Here is a 17,826-nt window from a genome sequence, read left to right as displayed (position 1 = left end):
TGTAGCTCTAGTATGAAGCACCACCTTAGAGCAGGAAGCAAAAGGGACGTATTTGTCCAGGAATCAACCATTATTTTAGTTGCACGTGTTTTCCCACAGCTGAGAGGAAGGGGAAAGCTTTGGGATCCCTTCCCTTGACTTACCCTTACTTAAAGTAATGGTAAAGTTTTGAGAAGAGAGTGCGGGGAAGGCATAGTCTTAAAAGGACACACATTCATGTTAGTTCCTGCTCAGGTGGAAGTGACGGTCATATCACAGGAACCTCACTAACTGGAGCAGTCGTCAATCCTCACTCAGTTTGTTGAGCTGACTGTTGAAATGGAGAGGCACGTTAATTGTTTGCTGGTGTCTTTTTTTTTTTTTTTTTCCCCCTGAGGAAAGGAGAAAAGTATTTACTTGCAAATGAAGCCAGGAATTGAAAAGGGAAGACTTTTTCCATCAGTCCATTTTAGTACAACAAGTAGCTGGGTTGGTTAGCACAAGTAGCCACAGCTCAAAAATTGAGTTTAAATTCTCAGCACTTATTTCAGCTATACAGAAATAGGTTGCTCATGGTTAAACATTCTCCCCATACACACACAGAGGAAAAAGAAGAGGGTGCTTTCTGATAGCGTGTCCTGTGCTACCAGCCAGCATAGACTGGTTCTGTGTGTTCGGTCCCCCCGTAAGTTGTGTGTCGTCCTGAGCCTCTGGGGAGCAATAGAGACTTTAGCGATTTCTTGCTATATTCTTGCCTTCTTCTCAGAATTATTAGAAAGACAGCAAGGATTCCACCTGGAAGGTAAGGAAAGGTAGTTATTTTCAGATGGGAAGGTAAAGTATCAGGTGCTGTTTGCTCTAGAGCTTCCCAATTGAAGTATTCTCTTCTGGTAAAATAAGGGGGTTTTTTTGTTCGACATACTCTGCACACAAAAAAGGTTTGGCTAGCTATAATAATAAATACTGCAGCCTTTCAACTTTACTCTGGAAGCTGTGGAGAATAACAGCAGGTTTTAATGAAATAATTCAGTAACTCGCTTTCCTACTCGCATTTACTCTCTGCTCTGTGGAACTATTATTTTCCACTTGGCATCTTATCCATTGCAGACCCCACTGAAGGTTCTTGTTGAGCAATGAGTTTGCTCTGTGCAGCTTTTACACTGAAGCACAAGAAGTAACTGACCTAGGTTAACTTTGAGTCTAGACTGAGATCAGAGCTGTCAGGAAAAATTACTTTTAGGTTGGGCATAGACATGGAAATAATTGGCAAATACCAAGGACTGCGACATTCTGTTTGTTTGTTTCTGGCAGAAGCGTAATCAGGGAAAATTGATCTTAACAGAAGAGCACAAATCTGTCGCTGTGATGCAATATGGCCAGACAAATACATCCAAATTTAGGTTGCATGAGCAGACAGTCTCATGGTAAACAGTTGATCTGTTAGACCAGCCGTGAAATACTCGCAGGTTCCCGTGTGGGCCGTTTTCCTTTACCCCTCTTCGTAGCAAGCTCTGTGACAGGCAGGACTTCACCGAGGAATGCTGTTCTGTGGCCCCCAGTCTTGTTTTATCAGAAATGCTGGCTAATGGGCCGTTGTTGTCCCTGTGTGGACAGGCTTTTCGTACACTTCATTTTAATCTACTTTTTTCTAATTAATACCCGCTTCGGATGGCATCTGTTTTGGCAGATTTTTGGCCTACAGCCTGGCACAAGGGGATACGGGCCAGCGGAGGAGCTTTCATGCGGTTCCAAGCCACAGCTTGTGAGAACAACCCTCGTCCGCTCCCACCAGGACCCTTCATCCCTCTGGGACAAGCCGCCAACCAGCCCTGCCAGAGCTGCGGCTCCTCCAGCCCCTGCTGCCCTTTTCCCCTCCCGTGCATCCCTGGAGCCCTCAGGTGCCGAGAGAGGAGTTTCGTGGGAACAACTGGCCCTGCTTTGTTGTTGGAGAAGCAGCTTTGCTCTCTCTGGTTCGCTGCGGGGACCAACGCATCTATTTTTATCTCCCCTCTGCCTTTTAACAACAGTGAGCCGGACTGGAGAATGGGTCTTCAAGGAGGCATGTAACTAACTGTTGTGCTTAAAACACAGAAACCCGGGGATCTGAGGCTAAAATTCCTTATCCTCTGATGACTGAGTTATCTCTGTGACTTAGAGATGAAAATCCTGCGTCCGAGAGAGCTGGTAGCAGAAGTGGCACTTACCGTGGGGTTTCTGTTCATCTGCCTGCGCGCAGGAGACGAGTCCCTCCTCCCACCTTGCTCGTCTGCCTTCTTTGCAATCCATAGCAGTAACAGTTGCTCGTTTGCATCATAACTGTTATCTCTGATTAAACCTACTCCAAACTTCGTCTGAAAGCTACAGAACTCTTATTTTTCCCTTTGCCAAGACTACAAATGCACGTTCATTGTTTTGGAATGAGTATGCACAGTGTAGCTTCCAGGTGGCAAAGCTGACCCACCCATTGGCTTGCCCTAACGAGCTAATTACAGCAGGCAGCATCTGGGATGAAGGATGCTCCACATAGTAGGTGCTGGTTGTCTTTTATTCTGTTGGCTACAAGGTGCACTACAGCATCGATACAGCCAACACTGCACAAGCCGACAGCACCCTGTCCTGCTGGCTGCTGCGGCAAGAGTTACAGGGGGGAAATGCTTTTAGGAAACTTGCAGTCTCATATCAAAAGGAAATTGTCCTTTTTCCTACTTTTCAGCAGCCAAGAAATTCCTGTTTTGGGGTCCATACGCACACCTGCTTCCCAAGGACGAACAACAAACATTCAGCATTACAGTAGCCTTCTGTCAGAGCAAATACAGCAGTATCCCTAATTACAAATGGGGAATGGATTGTGATTTGCATTGAAAGCAGCCAGAAAGACCTTTATTAGAAAACCAGCTTTCCAGGAACATAAAACACACCATCCAGAGAAGGCTGTTGGCATAACGTGAAGGCGCCCAGCTGCAGAGGGGTGTCTAGTTTTACCAGAGAAGACCGACACTTACCTGCTGAGAGGACGGCCAGGAGAATGACCATCAGGGGAGTCAGCTGGCAGGAATCCCCCACCTTGTAAAGAAAGGCCTCCATGCAGTACACCGGCTCAGCGCTGCCCGCCGGGCAGAAGGCATCAGGAGGGCACTTGACCGGGTTCACATCTGGGCTCTGCCCAAGAGAAGAAGTAACTCAGCACCAGCAAATGGGGGGAGGACTGCAGAAGGCAACTAGTGCAAAGGGAGGTGACACTTCAGCATCAAAAAAAAACAGAAGAAAAATAACCAAGTGAAGCTGCCATCATTAAATTCAGCCTGTCTGCCCCTATGGTGTTGCTCAGAGGAGGGTGAAGAGCAGAAGGTGTCATTATACAGCATGTCCATATCTCAAACCCCCTCATTAATGGACACCCCATCCTCTGATGGCCCAGTGAGACTGGGCAGCTCCAAGGCTGAAGCTCCCCAGGCTCCTGGTGTCGTAACTTTAACCATCTCCCTCCATCAGAGCTCTATGTTTAAGAAAAGGAAAGAAGCTCAGATAAAAATGGTGTTAATTGAAGCGTATGTAGCTTGTCATGAGACAGCTATATTTGTTAATCCAGGCTGTCAAACCAGCTGATGGAGACTCACAGGGCAGTAGTGATTTTCTGGGCACAGGTCACAGCTCTCCTTGCCCCGCTGTAATTGGTATTCTCCTGTCCTGCAGAGCTTGCATTTGTTGTCACTGGGACCTTTGAACATACCTAAAATAGCAAATAAGCACAAAATTAAGATCTGGCACTAGACTCCGGGGTCTTTGCAATCGCATAGGGATGATTCAGCTTTCAAAGCCACAAGGAGAAAGACCATTAAATACTTCATGTGCATAACAAAAGCTGACCCTGGACTTTGGTCCTTGCTCCATGGCAGAGGGGCAGGACAGAGGGACTACAGGATATCTGGGGATAGATCTTGGCAAACAGAAGTACGAGTAGGAGTGTGGTGGGAGATGGGTTTAGTAGTGAGCTCTGGCTTTAAAGCAGAGAGAAGGTTGGAGCCAGAGGTCAGCAGCATTTCATCCTCTCTAATTCTGAATTCAAACACCTTTTCCAGCTGCTTGAAACTTGCTGAGCAAAGTTTAAAGCACGGCTCACTTTCCTAAGCTTTGTGGGAATGATGGGCCAAAGAAGTCCCAGGTCTCAAAGTGGTAAATTCTTTTCTGTATGTTTAAAATGCAACTTGACTCCAAGAAATCCCTGGTGCTGTCTCCGGAGAGGAGTCTCGCCAGCGATGGTTGCGGGGGTGGCTGGAGCGCTCTGCCTTCCCACTGACTCACCCACTGCAGTCTGATGTTATTTAAGACAGCGATGCAAGGAGCAGAGTCTTTTCCTCGCTTCCCCTCATGACTGTCCCTTTTGCTTCAGGCTAACTCTTGCCAGGTACAGAGCATCCCCTGCCTCTGCTCGTCAGTCTGTGGTTTCATCAGCAAAGCAACCACCACTGATGGAGATGCTTTTTTGCTAGAACCGTGTCTAGCCACGGCTTTCGGCAGCCCTGGCATGCAGGTGACCAGCCTTCCTCCAAGCCATTAACCATGCTGGCAAGAAGGTATGGCATAGGCACAGCCTCCAACAGCAGGTCCTAGCAAACTAGGAAGGGCCAAAAACCCCCAGCACCTTCCCATCACGGTGAGGGCGATGGTTTGCTCTGCAGATGTCAGCCAGGGCATTCGTGCTGGCAGGGAGCGGCATCCTCTGGATCAGATGAGACGAGTCTCAGGAATGAATCATTCCTTCTGGTGCTGAAGCTGTGTGTTCCCAGCTGGGCTATCGCTGACCCCCCCTCCGCTGCAGAATTTACCTGGCAGGCAGGGCACGCACTCCTCCGAACCCTCCTGAAGAGTCTCTTGCCCCCCAGGGCAAGGCAGACACGCCGTGCAGGCGGTGGTGCTGGGGAAGGGAGAGAAGGCAGACAACGCTGTAGGACAAGCACTAAATCCAAAACACAACACTATACCAGCTTCTGGAAAGAAAATAAACGCTATCCCAGCCAAAACCAGGACACCAGCCCAGCCCACCAAAAGGCAGCTCTCCCACGTATGCACAGACTGAAGTCTCCAGGGTCTACCAGAAACAAAGCTTTTGCCATTTGGTGGGTATTCACCGTGTCTCTCTCGAGTGTGGTTTCTCACATGTCTGATTGGGGCTGGGCACGTGATGGCATTTCTGTCCTCTCTTTGCTTATTTGCATGAAACTTGTTGGAACTAGCTATCCCAGAAGTCACTGTTCCTTAACAAACTTGGCTGGAACCGGTCAACGGGTGCTGAAGGGAGTCGAGAGAAACACCTGCGGTACAGCCGGTAAGTCCTGGGTCCAGTCTTGTTGCAATTTAATCAAGGTTCAGCAGAGATCTGCTGCATAACGTGGGACTAACGAGCCTCAAGGCGAGGTCGGAAGGAAGGCGAGTACACGTGCCAATTCACCGGCTTTGGATATAAACCCCACAACCTCCGTGCAGGCATCCCTACGCGGCAGGGTGCAGAGCCCATCACAAGGTACCCCCCCCAGCACCTCTCCCAGGCCCTCTCTTCCACCCCGGAGGTGACAGCTCAGCCAGGGAAGTTTAGCTACTGCTTTCTGCACATCTCAACTCGGGATAAACAAACCGTCAGCTCAGCTTAACTCTACAAAACACGGAGCAATGCTCAGCTCGATCCCTGTGCCGGCATCTGTTTATCAGCGGCGTGCAACGCCGCGACGTCGGCAAGAGGGGATGGCAGAGGTGGGCTGCGAGCTGATGCTCTTCCCACCTCATCCCAGGGTACCTCCACATCCCGCCAGGATCCTCCCCTCCACCATACCATCCCTCTCTCGCCAGGGCTCAGCACCAACGTCCCTACAGCTGAAATGGCAGGTGACTTGCCTCTGGCCGCTACATTGGGTCTTCTAGCTCTGCGGCTAAAAGAAAACCACCCCTCCCCGTCTGCCTGACGGCCAGCATCACAAGTAGACGTCTTACTTGCAGAACGATCCAGGCAGGCAAGGCACACAAAAAGCTGCTTTTTGCTTGGAGCTAAAATAGCCTGAAAGAAAGAAGAGCAAGGCTTCAGGATCTTTCCTCCACTGTCACTGCCCCACATCATTGTATATTTACTCATCTCTTTACAAACAACCAAATCAACTCTCCACAACACGCTTCAGGTGGCATTTCATGGGCTAATTCAGGATGTTTGTTTTCTACTTGTCAAAAGCCTTGAAAGAGCAATAAAAGTTTCCTAATGACCTCTGCCATGCTGAGGGAAGCGTGGGGCGCTCAGGCAGATTTCCCTGGTGTCACTCTCGCATCCAAAATCCTGCCAGGGTGACAGAGAGACACGTCAACCTTCCCAGCACAACGGGTTGAACTGGAATGAAGCTGAAATAGGTGATCCTAGTGCTGACTCCTGGGTTATTCAGCTGGAGCAGGTCTCTGGCCAGGGGAAACCCCGTCGGTCACCCCCAGCCCCTCCTGGGGTTCCCCCACCCCAGGAATTAATTCTGGGGTCCATCTCCTTCCCCCAAAGGGAAGGACACAAGACCCGCCAACCAGGACGGCTCCGACAACAGCAATCTGCTGTCCGCTCTCCCTCCCTGCACCGCCACGACCACGAAGGGCAGGAGGACACGTGCAGACCCTTCCCCAAAGCACAACAAGGAGCAAAACGCCCTGAGATGCCCACGGTGTGGGCAGGGGGACAGGCAGGACCCGGCTTGCGAGTCCCCACCACCCCAACAGGAGCCTCTAAAGGCAGGAGAACAACACTTGGGAGTTCAGGTGGTTTTGGGAAGGTGCCTGAGGATGCACGACACTGGGCACTGCCGTGGGTCCGCGTGGGACAGAATTACGGTGCCTGTGTTCAGAGAGGAGCTGGAAGCAGTGTGGGTAAGATCTGCCTTACGCCCTTCAAACCGGCCGAGATTTGCAACGGGCAGCAGAGGCTGCGGCAGAGCAGGATGAAAACAAAACAACCTCCCCCTCCCTGCAAGGAAAAAGGAACTTTTTAGATTTATAATTGCGTGATTTAAGGGCCACCCCCACAGACTCCTCTGTGGTCTAACACGGTGTTCAAATTTGCTCAGTAAAGGGAGCGACATGCTGCAGCGCTGTCACCAGTTAGACTTTTTTCCTCCCAAACTTAGCAAGTGATAGCCAAGATTTAGGGACCAGCCAAACAGTTTGGTGGGCGGATTTTCAAAAGAACAGTTGTGCACGTATGAGGAGCACTTAATTTGTGTACGGAATAGTTGCTGCGTTGCATGTGTTAATTAGGTTTTTGCATAAGTAAATGCTAGTCTGTTTTGAACATGTTACACTGTCTGTGAACACATTGTACTAGGCTTATATTGCATTAGCCAGGTGCAAAGTAGCTCCCTGAAAACCCAGTTTTTAATGTCTGGGGAACGAGGAGAGTATTACACTTAATATTCAGGCTGCAGACGACTGTCTAACTGAAAACAAGGATGGTTTAGACTCATTTTTACCATTAAAAATAGGGGAATACTTTATTTTCCTGACACCATCCTCCCCCTTGTGCTATAACTGAATTTCATAAACCTTCTTTCCTGACTTTCTGGAAAAGGCTTTGATTGCAGTGTTAGTATTAGCTTGTTGCAAACAGAAGCGTGACTCGGAGATCTGTTCTTTTCATTTTAATAAAAATGTCAATAACAGAGTGGGAAGAGATCTGCTATTCTATTTTTAGCCTGAACAAAATAACCTGTTTACTCTTCGGTGCTTTTAAGTTACCTGGTAATTTCATCTGGCCATGGGAAAAAGCATCGCATAGCCTGATGAAAATGCATTTGGGTTGAATACAAATCAAAACCTACCTTTCTCACATGCTCTGCAGACTGCAGCCCCAGATTCATTAGCGTAATGGCCAGGCGGGCAGGGAAGGCATGTGGTGCTCCTTGTGAAGCTAGGAGAGAAGGGAGCAGAGGTGGGTGCTGTTTTAGGTCACCCGAGCCTCTACCAGCTTTAAGAGGAGGGGGCAGAGCACAACTCTTTGTTTCATTATAATTATGCTATTTCTAGACTTTTTAGTGAAGGAGTTCAGGCAGAAAAACAACATGAACTCACCTGAATGTTAAGGGTCCAGTGAAAAAAATAGAATTTCTGTGTTATTACGGAACTCTAGTGGACTTGGCAGTGTTAGGTTTACGGTTGGACTCAATGATCTTAAAGGTCTTTTCCAACCTAAATGATTCTATGGTTAACACTAAAGCTATCCTGTGCCTGTGGGCTACATGGAAATGGACAGGTTTCTGAGTCTGAAATCTGGGTCTTGAAAAATGTGTTTAAACCAATAAGCCTGGCTACAAGTCAGGCTTTTAAATCCACACTTGGAAATTGAATTGAATTGGAGAGGTGTTTGATGTTCAGCATCCATCAGTAATTTTAAAAGGAGCTGCTCCATTGTTGAAAGTCAGGTCACTTAGGAGTCGAAAAAAGGAGCTAAACCACAGGCACTGATGTGTGAGAGTCCTGACCTTAAATAACTGGGACTGTGGGAAAGGGGATGTAATATGTTAGACCTCCAGGAGGAGGGAGAGGAAAAGAGGGAAAGGCACAGAAAAAGGAAAGCTATTGCATTCATCGCCAACAGAGCCAAATCCCCAACAACAAGCATGTGGGCATAAGAATTTGTTAACATACTTGGGGATGATTTGGAGGAAAACAAGGACACACTCTGTAATTCCTCTGGAAACCTCAGGGCTGAGCAAGATTTGTGGAAAAAAAAATAAAAATCAATTGGAAACGTAGCAAAAGCTTTGCTTAAAACAAACCAATACAGGGCCTGCGCCAGCCAGAGCCGCTCAAAGCTCAGGGTATGATGGATTCTCCAAATACCACAAAAATCTTAAATGATCCCATCAGAGCCCTGGGGCCTGGGCAGCTGCCACGGAGATGGCCATGCACACGCTGCTCCCGCCGGACCCCCCCCTTCTTCTGGTCCCCCCCTGCAGCACGCGGACGTAAACCAGCCGCTGTTCGCTGGCTCTTGCTGGTACCCGGCTTTGCGTTGCCCTCTCCGACATCCCAACAGCAGCATTTGTGTGGTGCCCTGGAGACTGCTCCCGATCTTTTTTTAAAGTCCTTGTGGGGTAAATAAGGCAAGGCAGGTCCTCACAGCACAAACAGCAAGGGGGGAGCATGGAAGAAGCAGCCGGCAGCCCCTCAAATTCAGGGGCTGCTGCAAAAAAAACCTTCTTTGCGGCCGGGTTTTTTTTCCCTTCTCCCCAGGCTGGTCCAAACGGAGCCGCTCTGCGAGGGACACGGTCCTGGGAAGCTCTCGCCACCCCTCCTGTCCTTGCAGCCACCCGAGGGACAAAGCCCACGTTGGATACAGCAAGGGAAAAACCCAGTGGGAAATGGTGAGAGTGGCACACGCGTGTGTCCCCACCGCCGGAGGACACTTGTGCAGCGTCCCCGGGATGAGGCAGCCTGGTGAAATTGTAAGGCTGGGCTTCTGGCTGGGATATCTTGTTCGCTTTTCCACGCTGTATCAGCTAAGTATATTGCTTTAGATGCCAGCGACTTAAATGTAATGAGATCCCTTGGAGGCAACAAAAGAGGGATTGAGAAAGTAATTGGGCAAAGCACAGAGATGAACCCAGTTGGCCAGAGATATCCTAGAGAAAAGCTGAGGAGATGAACCCACACCTCACTCCCAAGTGTCCCCCTGTCACAAAAGAAGCCCTGTTCCCTCCTAATACATACAAAAGACCATGGGATTAAAAAGAAAAAAAAAAAAAAAAGGGGGGGGGGGCAGCCCACAGGGAGCTGGAGCTGCCACCTGGAAGCCCTCGGCACAAGGATATCCACAGCAAGGTTTCCTGGTGAGAAGAATTTAGCAGTGCAGAAGAGGCACACACCTTCACACCTCCGCCTGCCCCATGGGAAACTCGTCTGAAGCGCAGACCAAAGGCAGTCTGGGTCTTTCTCCAGAGGCTGGACTGTTTGTAGGCTAGTTTAGCAGGCACAGAGCTATTTCGGCTTTGCAGTGAAAGAGCTCCCTGACCCAATTTGCCACAAAGCCCCGCAAGAAGCCAGGGAGCACACGGCCTCTTGCTGCTGCCGCCCCTGAGTGTTTTGCACCATGGGTGGGTGCTGGGACAGCGAGCCCTGAGCTGCCCTTTCCCCTGGGGAGGCAAAACCCTACATTTCCCACTGAGAAACAACCCCGGCAGCACTTTTCCTATAGCCCAAAGGAGGAGGTTTTGCCGGCTGGGAAGCGTTTTGAGGAAGAGCATCCACCACCCCATACCCAGGGGCTCAGTCACTTACTTGGCATAATGCCCCTGCGCACAAGGCAGGCACGACGGTTGCCCACTTTCCGGCTGGTAGTGGCCCAGCGGGCAGGAGGTGCAGGCACCAGGGGCTGTGCACGAGCCCCCCGCACAGCACAAGCAGCTCAAGGTGCCTAAATTGGAACAAAAAAAAAAAAAAAGTCAGGATCGGGATTGCAAGACTTGACTTAAACCACTGTGCTCATCAGGACAGGTCACTGCCACGAATGCAGAAGTGTTCGGATGCAATCCCTCCAGCAAGACAGTCTCAAAGGGTAGAAACTGTAATATTAATGCTAATTATGCTGCTGTGCACGGTTAGCAAGCTGAAGAACCGCCATAAGATGATCTAAGGTCTCAAGTCTATCAATGTGGATTTCTGGTAATTAAGATGACTGCTTTTTTCTCTTTTAATTTGAGGGGCCAGGAGGATTTTCCTTGTTTTCCCTCCGACACACAAAAAAGAAAAAAAGACCCAACATACTCCTTTGGATTACTGATAATTTAGGCTTACAGGAAGCAGAACTGAAAAGTAAAACCCCAGAGCAGAGGACCTGCCTTAAGCAGCAACAGCTTTTCTTTGAGCATGGGTACTGTGGCATTCCCACTAGACACAAGCTCTAGCCCTCTCTGCTCCACAAAACAAATCCGAGCTACGCAGAGTAAGTATGTGGGATTTGCTGTAGCTGCACACATCAGACCTGCCATCCCACTGCTTGCAGGAACCAGTCCTTGGTGCTGCAGCAACCAGGCACAGGCAAGAGGAGAAGACCCTGTGGGTGAACATCTTGCACACGAGGGAGGTGGGAATTACATCCTGTCCTCTGCAGATTTACCCTGAAGCATCAGAGCTGCTTATTCTTCTTTTTAAAAGTGCCCTGCAGTGAGGGGAGTAAGCAAAAAGTACATGGCTTGTGTTTTAGGGATTTTTTTTTATTAGGGATTTTTTAGGGGGTGGGATAGTGGTGTTTATAAAAAAAAACAAAACACCAAAACCCAAACCAAAAGCAGCCATGTTACAACATAAATAACTTCTGGGAAAGGTAATATTATGCCCTCCTTACCGCGACAGAGGTTGATCGAGTAGTTTTTCAAGCCCAACTGAAAAGGTTGTTTCTATAGCAGAGATTCTCTTTCAAACATTCGAGACAGATAGTTGGAAGCTGTCCTTTTATTTGTCAGTGTACCTCAAAAAAACCTCCTGCCAATAAATCGGGTTGCACTTGTGTTACGCTTTGTGCCACAACCCTACTGCTGCTTTATCCTACTGGGGAAGCCTCGGGAAGTCCAATACACAGCACTAGGCCAGCAAAGGCCAAGCCTTTAACTTCAGAAAGGTGCAACGAATTAACTCCCGCTCCTGCTGCCCGTCCGAGCCTCGAACATGAGAACGTGTGCTGGTTTCACCTCCCTCGACAAGTCACTTTTCCACCTAACACGAGAGCCGGGGCGAGCAGGGACTCTTCTTACCTTCGTTGGGAAACGTCCCCGGGGAGCAGCGGGCACAGGCTGTCACGTTCACCCCGCTGCAGTTTGAGGGCTTGGCGGTGGTGAGGAACGGAGCTCCTGATGGGACCCCAGGAGACGTGGTCACGCCTGAAGGGGATGCTGGGGCGCCGGTGGATGCGGCCACCGCTCCTGTAGACGCTTGAGAGGCGGCCGTGCTGCCAGAGGCGAGGACGGTCACGTCTGTGGTGGTGGGCAGAGTCTGAGCGGGGGTTTTTGTGCTTGGATCGGCAGACGGCGCTGCTGTGGACACGGCAAGGTTTGCGGTGGTTGACACCGCTCCAGCTGAGAGCGTTGCGGCGGCAGTCGGGGGAGCAGAAGCGGCGGTAGTGGTTGCACTGGGAGGTGCTGGGGTTGATGCAATGGGGACCTGGGTGGTGGTTGCACTGGGAGGTGCTGGGGTTGATGCAATGGGGACCTGGGTGGTGGTTGCACTGGGAGGTGCTGGGGTTGATGCAATGGGGACCTGGGTGGTGGTTGTCTGACCTAGAGCAATACCTAAGAGAAGAAAAAACATCGTTAGTGGCCAAATTATTGTTCTCCCTTTAATGGAGGCTTCCCATTAGGTCTTTATCAACTGCTTAACCTGTGTATCCTTGTTTGATGTCCAGAAACTCCCTCCTGCTATGTTCCACTACAGAGCAATACAGAAGCAAGGAGGCGAACGTTGGCAGCATCTGAGCATCCCTGGCACACAAGAGACTTATCAAGGAAATAAGCAGGTTCACAAGGCCACAACTCAGTAGATGCCAAGGTCCAGGAGGTCTGACTCTCCTAGATAAAAGGGTGTGAGAATTGCCTGAAACACTCAATTTTGTCAGCGACAGCTTCTTGAGACGGTTTACCCTGAGATCTCACAACAACCTGATTTAAGATGCTTGTCAAGTAGCTGGCTGTTTTATCCCATCTCCGTTAAAGGGATCAGCAAAGAAAAGTCATAGATTTGGGATTTTTTTTTAAGCTGTTCTGAAGATACATCCAGTAACCAGAACGGAACCTGCAGGCCAAGACTTCCTTTGATTCTGAAATCTCCCCATCAGAGCAGAGACAGCTGTAATCTTCAGGGAAAAGGGGTATTACTGCAGTTCAAGTCGTTCTGCTGCGATATGTAGCGGACTGAAACGTTGCCTGCTGATGAAAGCCATCTCTCTGCACACAAGCACAGGGGTTGTCTTCCAGTCTGAACACGGGTGACACCGGTAAAACTAAACACGAAAAGTAGCTAGTTGGTTTTAATTTAGCAGTGTGGTACTAAGCAAAGGAAGCAAAGCAAAAGCAAAAGAGCCAGCTCCTGCCGCAGCAGCTTGGGTCAGAAAGGCAGGGCAGGGATTTACTCTAAAATAACTGCAGCTTCTGAAAACTTCTTACAGCATCAGTATGCAACTGTGGCTGATAACGTGGTGTTTACACGCTCTTCCAACCATCACACATCTGCTAAGCCATCACAGCAAGAGGGCCTGCCAAAATCAACTGGCCATTGGCATGGAAAGCGAAAGGACTATTTTAAGAAGTCCCTTTATGGGTTTTAAGGAGCCCAAAGAGCGCAGCTGACACCCGACGGCGGGACGTGGATGAGGAAGGACAGGAGGAGGATGAGAAGCTGGGAATGGCGACAGCACAAGTGCCAGGCGGCCGCAGACCCACGGGTCCCTGCAGGCTTTTTCCCAAGCCCGCTTTTCCCCCAGCCTTTGACTTCTCTCTCAATTTTGGCTACACCACGCGAGGCTGGGCACCATGGGTACCAGTGCTTAGCACCGCCACGGTATGAACAACAACAATATGCAGACCATGCTGACTAGTAACTCTAGTTAAATTTCTACAGCAAGATCAGGACACTGAATAAAAGAGTCCATAGAAAGTTGCGATCACATGGAGAGAGCTGGCTGGGAGTGCTCCCTCCTACTCCATACTGCCTGCTTTGTACTCCACTGCCTGCAAAAACCCATCTTTCTGTAACTCTTGAGTAAAGCAGCAGATGAGCACCCAGCCGTCTGGGCCACTGCCCACATTTTCTTGCTGTAGCCCCCAAAACAGAGACGCTGAATTTAACGGTGATCATTTTGTGGCATATTTGTTTGCCCCAGGCCCAAATGCAAGTGACTGGAGACAACAGCGTTGGTGCTAGGCAGGGAGAGCGGCTCGGCAGTACCCACGGAGGACACCGCTACCTTGGCCATGCCTCGACCCAGGACCGAGATGCACAGTTCCCCTTGTCTGACTCACCTGCCTTAAGGGCTGAAGTCAGTCTGCTTCTCTTTCCTCACGTCTGGCAACGAGCCGAGTCAGTCCAGAGTTTTATTAAACTGATCGCAAAGTAAACACGAGCGGTAAGTCAAGGGCACCATCAGGTTCTCGTGGGAAAAGCTCTCAGAAGGACCACTGGGATCAGAGTCTGATCTCCCACAGGGCAGCCTGTCCCCAGCATTTGCTCAGTTCTGCCAGCCAGAGACACTGCAGGGGATTTAAACACTTTGGACTGCACACAGCTGGATGAATTTTGTTGTTTTGGTTTGGTTTTGTTGTTTTTTAACAGTATGTTTTTAGTTGAATATTGCCTCTCTGTAACCTTTCATTGGTTGGTTGGTTCTGGTGTTAAATGGTAGTATTGTTAAGATGGATTTTTTTCTTTTTAATGGAAAATATCTTTTCATAACACGTAACTAAAATAGTCATTGAAGAGTTGCTTGCAAAACTTCAGTAGCCATCAACAGCCTTCAGTAGCCAGTACTTCATAAATTCATTTAAACAACTTCTGGAGAAAAAAAAAAGAAGTAGGCAGGCTGGAAAAAAAATAGTTTTGAGCATCTAGTAAAAAATGGGTGACGTTTTGTTTTACCAGCTAAAATATCACAAGTGTGAAAAAACAATACTCAAACCACCTTAGCTTCATCAGAGCATTTTCTCTTCTGCACTGCACTTAGACTGTCTATACCAAGGAGCAGCGATTTCGCTTTCTAGAGACTTCTATTTTTTTAGGGGCACTGTGAATCAACAAAAGTATCTCCAGGGACACTTCAAGGATGGGTCATTTTGTGTGATGCCTTGGCATGATGTTGCACTCCAAGAGCCTTAAGGATGTCAGGGAAGGTTACTGGAGCCTTAACTACAGTGCTAATCCTTCCTGACTTACAAGGCAGGCAGCCCTGCTGACTTGGGTGGCACACGGACACTGGCCAGGAACTCACAAAATGCAGAAATAGGGTGGACGCTCCCTTATTTTTCTTCCCTTTCACCTTGCACAACTGTGCAGCCTGCCATTCTGAAAAACTAACCCTTCAAGCCAAACAAAACACAACCAAGTCAACAGTTATAGATCTAGGTGAAGATAATCATCTTCGGTGAATTCAACAGGTAAATAATTGGCTCCTGAAATGGAGAGTTTCCCCAAACCGTTTAATTTCATGAGAGTGCCAGACTACGGCTCATACCTTGTTACGTGCTCAGGCTGCCCTGGATGCATTCACCTAAGATGAGGCTCAGCAGGTAATTGCTCCTAGCGGTTTTGCCCCTTTTTTACAGGAACTCTGTAAAATGCAAATTGTTCTAGCAGGGCTAATGGGTTCATACTCCAAAAATGGAGGCGGCCGCAGGGCCCCTGGCAGCCTCTGACCCCCCGAATGCAGGTGGACCGCAGTGAGAAGAGAGCAGGGCAGCACCTCACCCCAAGGAGCTTTCACTTGCACGCGGCCAGACTCGCCCTGGAAGGTACACGATCTGAAGTGCAACAGGTTTTGCAGATCCCACATAGCAAAAATATTAACTATAAGAACGCAGATTTTTTTCTCGATAGCTAAGCAGTACAAAAGGATGAGAAGAACAAGGAGAGGAGCAGGTAGAGGCATGATTACAAAAATATTCAGGCATTTTTATATAAGCTCTTTCTCTTATAAAGACCCAGTTACCAAAACACCCCAAGAAAGCGAACATACTGGGGCATCCTGTTCCTTGGGGTTTAAGATAAAGCCACGAAGAGGCCACTGCAAATCTTCAATATGCAGAGTAATAGGGCTCTACTTTTCCTCCTTTTTTTTTTTTCTCTTGTAAAAACATGTTTTTATATTTACCTTATTCAGCCCATTTCCAACACTGCCTATCTTCCAACACTCACATCCTTTCCTGCCCTCGCCCTGCCCTTCTGCAGCACCCTGAGATGGTGAAGCCCAGTGCTTTCACAAGCCCATTACAGCTTTACCCACCTCCGTGCTCAGCCAGCGAAGAGAAACGCCGCTTCAGGAGGACTTACCTGTTAAACACGCTGTGGTTAAGCTCCAAAGCAGAGGAGAGGGCCACGCACCCATTTTTCCCTGAGGAGTAACACAGCTTGTCAAAAGGCAAGATCAGCAGCTAATCTCCTACACCCAACTGTTTATTCTCCTCCAGTTTTGTGCCCAATACTGTCACCTGACTCCGATCATGCGGCTCGGTCAAATCAACCTCCTCCCAGCAAAGGGGGGGCTTATATTCGGAGGCTGCAACAGGTCTTAAGATGTTACTGGCCGCCTGAAAGCGTAGCACAAACTAAATACTGAGCAGAAAAGCAAGTCTAAGCCTCTTCTCGTGGCGTGCAGAAATACACACAAGAGAAGCGTCCTGGAGGAAGCAACGAGCTCGTAGAGAGGAACGGGCAGAGCCGCGCTGGGAGCCCTGTGCCTGGCTGCTGGCCAGCCCCCCGTGACCTCGTCAAGTGAAAGGATTTCATTTTTCAGACACCCAGGATTTCCTGCAAGAAAAACAAGAAGAAAAATAACCCCAGAAGAGTCCATGGTTCAAAGCAGCTTCCATTTTAACTGAGACCAACCATGCCGTAACCAAAATTCACCCTCTAGTGAGTCTAGAGCTTTCCCAGTCAGTGTTTAACTCCCCCCTCGTTGCCCTCAAGGTGTCAAATGTGATGCATCGAGTTGTTGTGATCAGGACCAAACTTGACAATCCTGATGATGACGACTGGGAGGTGAGGGCATTAAATCCAGCGAGGCCCCATCCCATTTTCCACATGTTATCCAATGACTATCCTGCTTGCTGTTCATGCTCTGAGGCCAGGTCCTCCTGCCTGTGCCCATGCTGCCCAAGGACACAGATGTCCCCGGGGTTTCCTCACCTTGCAGCCCTGCTTTGAAAGATCCCCCCCCATTTCCCTCTGCCCCCATCGGTTAGTAATCAGCATTGCCGACCCTCCACTGCGATAGAGGATTTCCTTTTGCGTACAGCTGAATGCCACATCTCGCGTACGTCACATCTTCCCCCAAATTCCGGGAACGGCTGGCTACTCATGCAGGACTGAGGATGCTCCACATGCAGAGCCCCCCCAGCCACATGTCCAGTGAGCAGACCAGGCACTGTCACGTGCTGCCCGTGTCTTTCGTGCTCCAAGAGCTTCCACAGGGCTCTCCATGGTGAGCCAACAGTTAACACGCTCTAACCCAAACCCCCAAGCTTGGCTCACAGTGGCCCAGGTAGGGTCAGTTTGGCATCAGACGTAGTGGCCCTGACAGCACCATGCTGCATGGGTGGTTGCTTCCCCACGTTGCGTGGCCACCGCAGGGGCCGGGAGGTTGCACGAGGGAAACTTCTCATGCAATCCCGGCCAGCGCAGCCCAGCGGTGCCTCCTGCACGAGCTGCACAGCCCCTGCTATGGCAGACGCAAGCACCCGCCAGTCTCCGATACCTACGGCTCTGCTGGGGACTCTCTCTTGTCCTCCTGTCTCCAGCAGCAATAGTCTGTTGATGCCAACATGCCTCATGGTAGCTGCAGGCAGACAGGGCAGTTTCCTCAACTCCGGTATCACCAGCTTGGGTGGGTATAGGGTCAGTCAGTGGCCAGCTGGCTTCCCACTGCCAAATAGAACCTTAACCTGAATTGCTTACTGCTAGCAAGCAAAATATCAGACTTAAGGACACAGCCCCAGGCCCAGCGCTCAGCCCCAGCAGCCCCTCGCAGAGACGCTGCCCAACCGCTCAGGGCAAGGCAGCAACGGAGGTCTGCCCTTTCCCTGCAGGTGGGCAAGCTCTCAACGTGACGTTTCTCACTTTGGTTTTATAGGTTTT

General features: G+C 49.6%; 1 protein-coding gene across 1 annotated transcript; it reads right to left on the bottom strand.

Annotated features, from left to right (window-relative positions):
• Positions 1-357: 357 nt before the first annotated feature.
• On the bottom strand, positions 358-16,281 carry LOC104838259 (flocculation protein FLO11-like). Its single transcript, XM_010577900.1, has 9 exons — positions 16,024-16,281; positions 11,745-12,278; positions 10,273-10,408; positions 7,815-7,903; positions 5,965-6,028; positions 4,806-4,894; positions 3,597-3,709; positions 2,982-3,138; positions 358-774 (listed from the first exon to the last, which is right to left on the bottom strand). The coding sequence occupies exons 1-9, from the start codon at positions 16,076-16,078 to the stop codon at positions 623-625; spliced, it is 1,389 nt and encodes a 462-aa protein (XP_010576202.1). The 5' UTR covers positions 16,079-16,281; the 3' UTR covers positions 358-622.
• Between the last annotated feature and the right edge of the window lie 1,545 nt (positions 16,282-17,826).

Source organism: Haliaeetus leucocephalus, unplaced genomic scaffold, assembly GCF_000737465.1.
Source record: "Haliaeetus leucocephalus isolate CR32 unplaced genomic scaffold, Haliaeetus_leucocephalus-4.0 Scaffold51, whole genome shotgun sequence".
NCBI classification, from domain to species: Eukaryota; Metazoa; Chordata; class Aves; order Accipitriformes; family Accipitridae; genus Haliaeetus; species Haliaeetus leucocephalus.
Note: the sequence above shows the minus strand (reverse complement) of the source record. Positions and strands in the feature narration are given on the sequence as shown.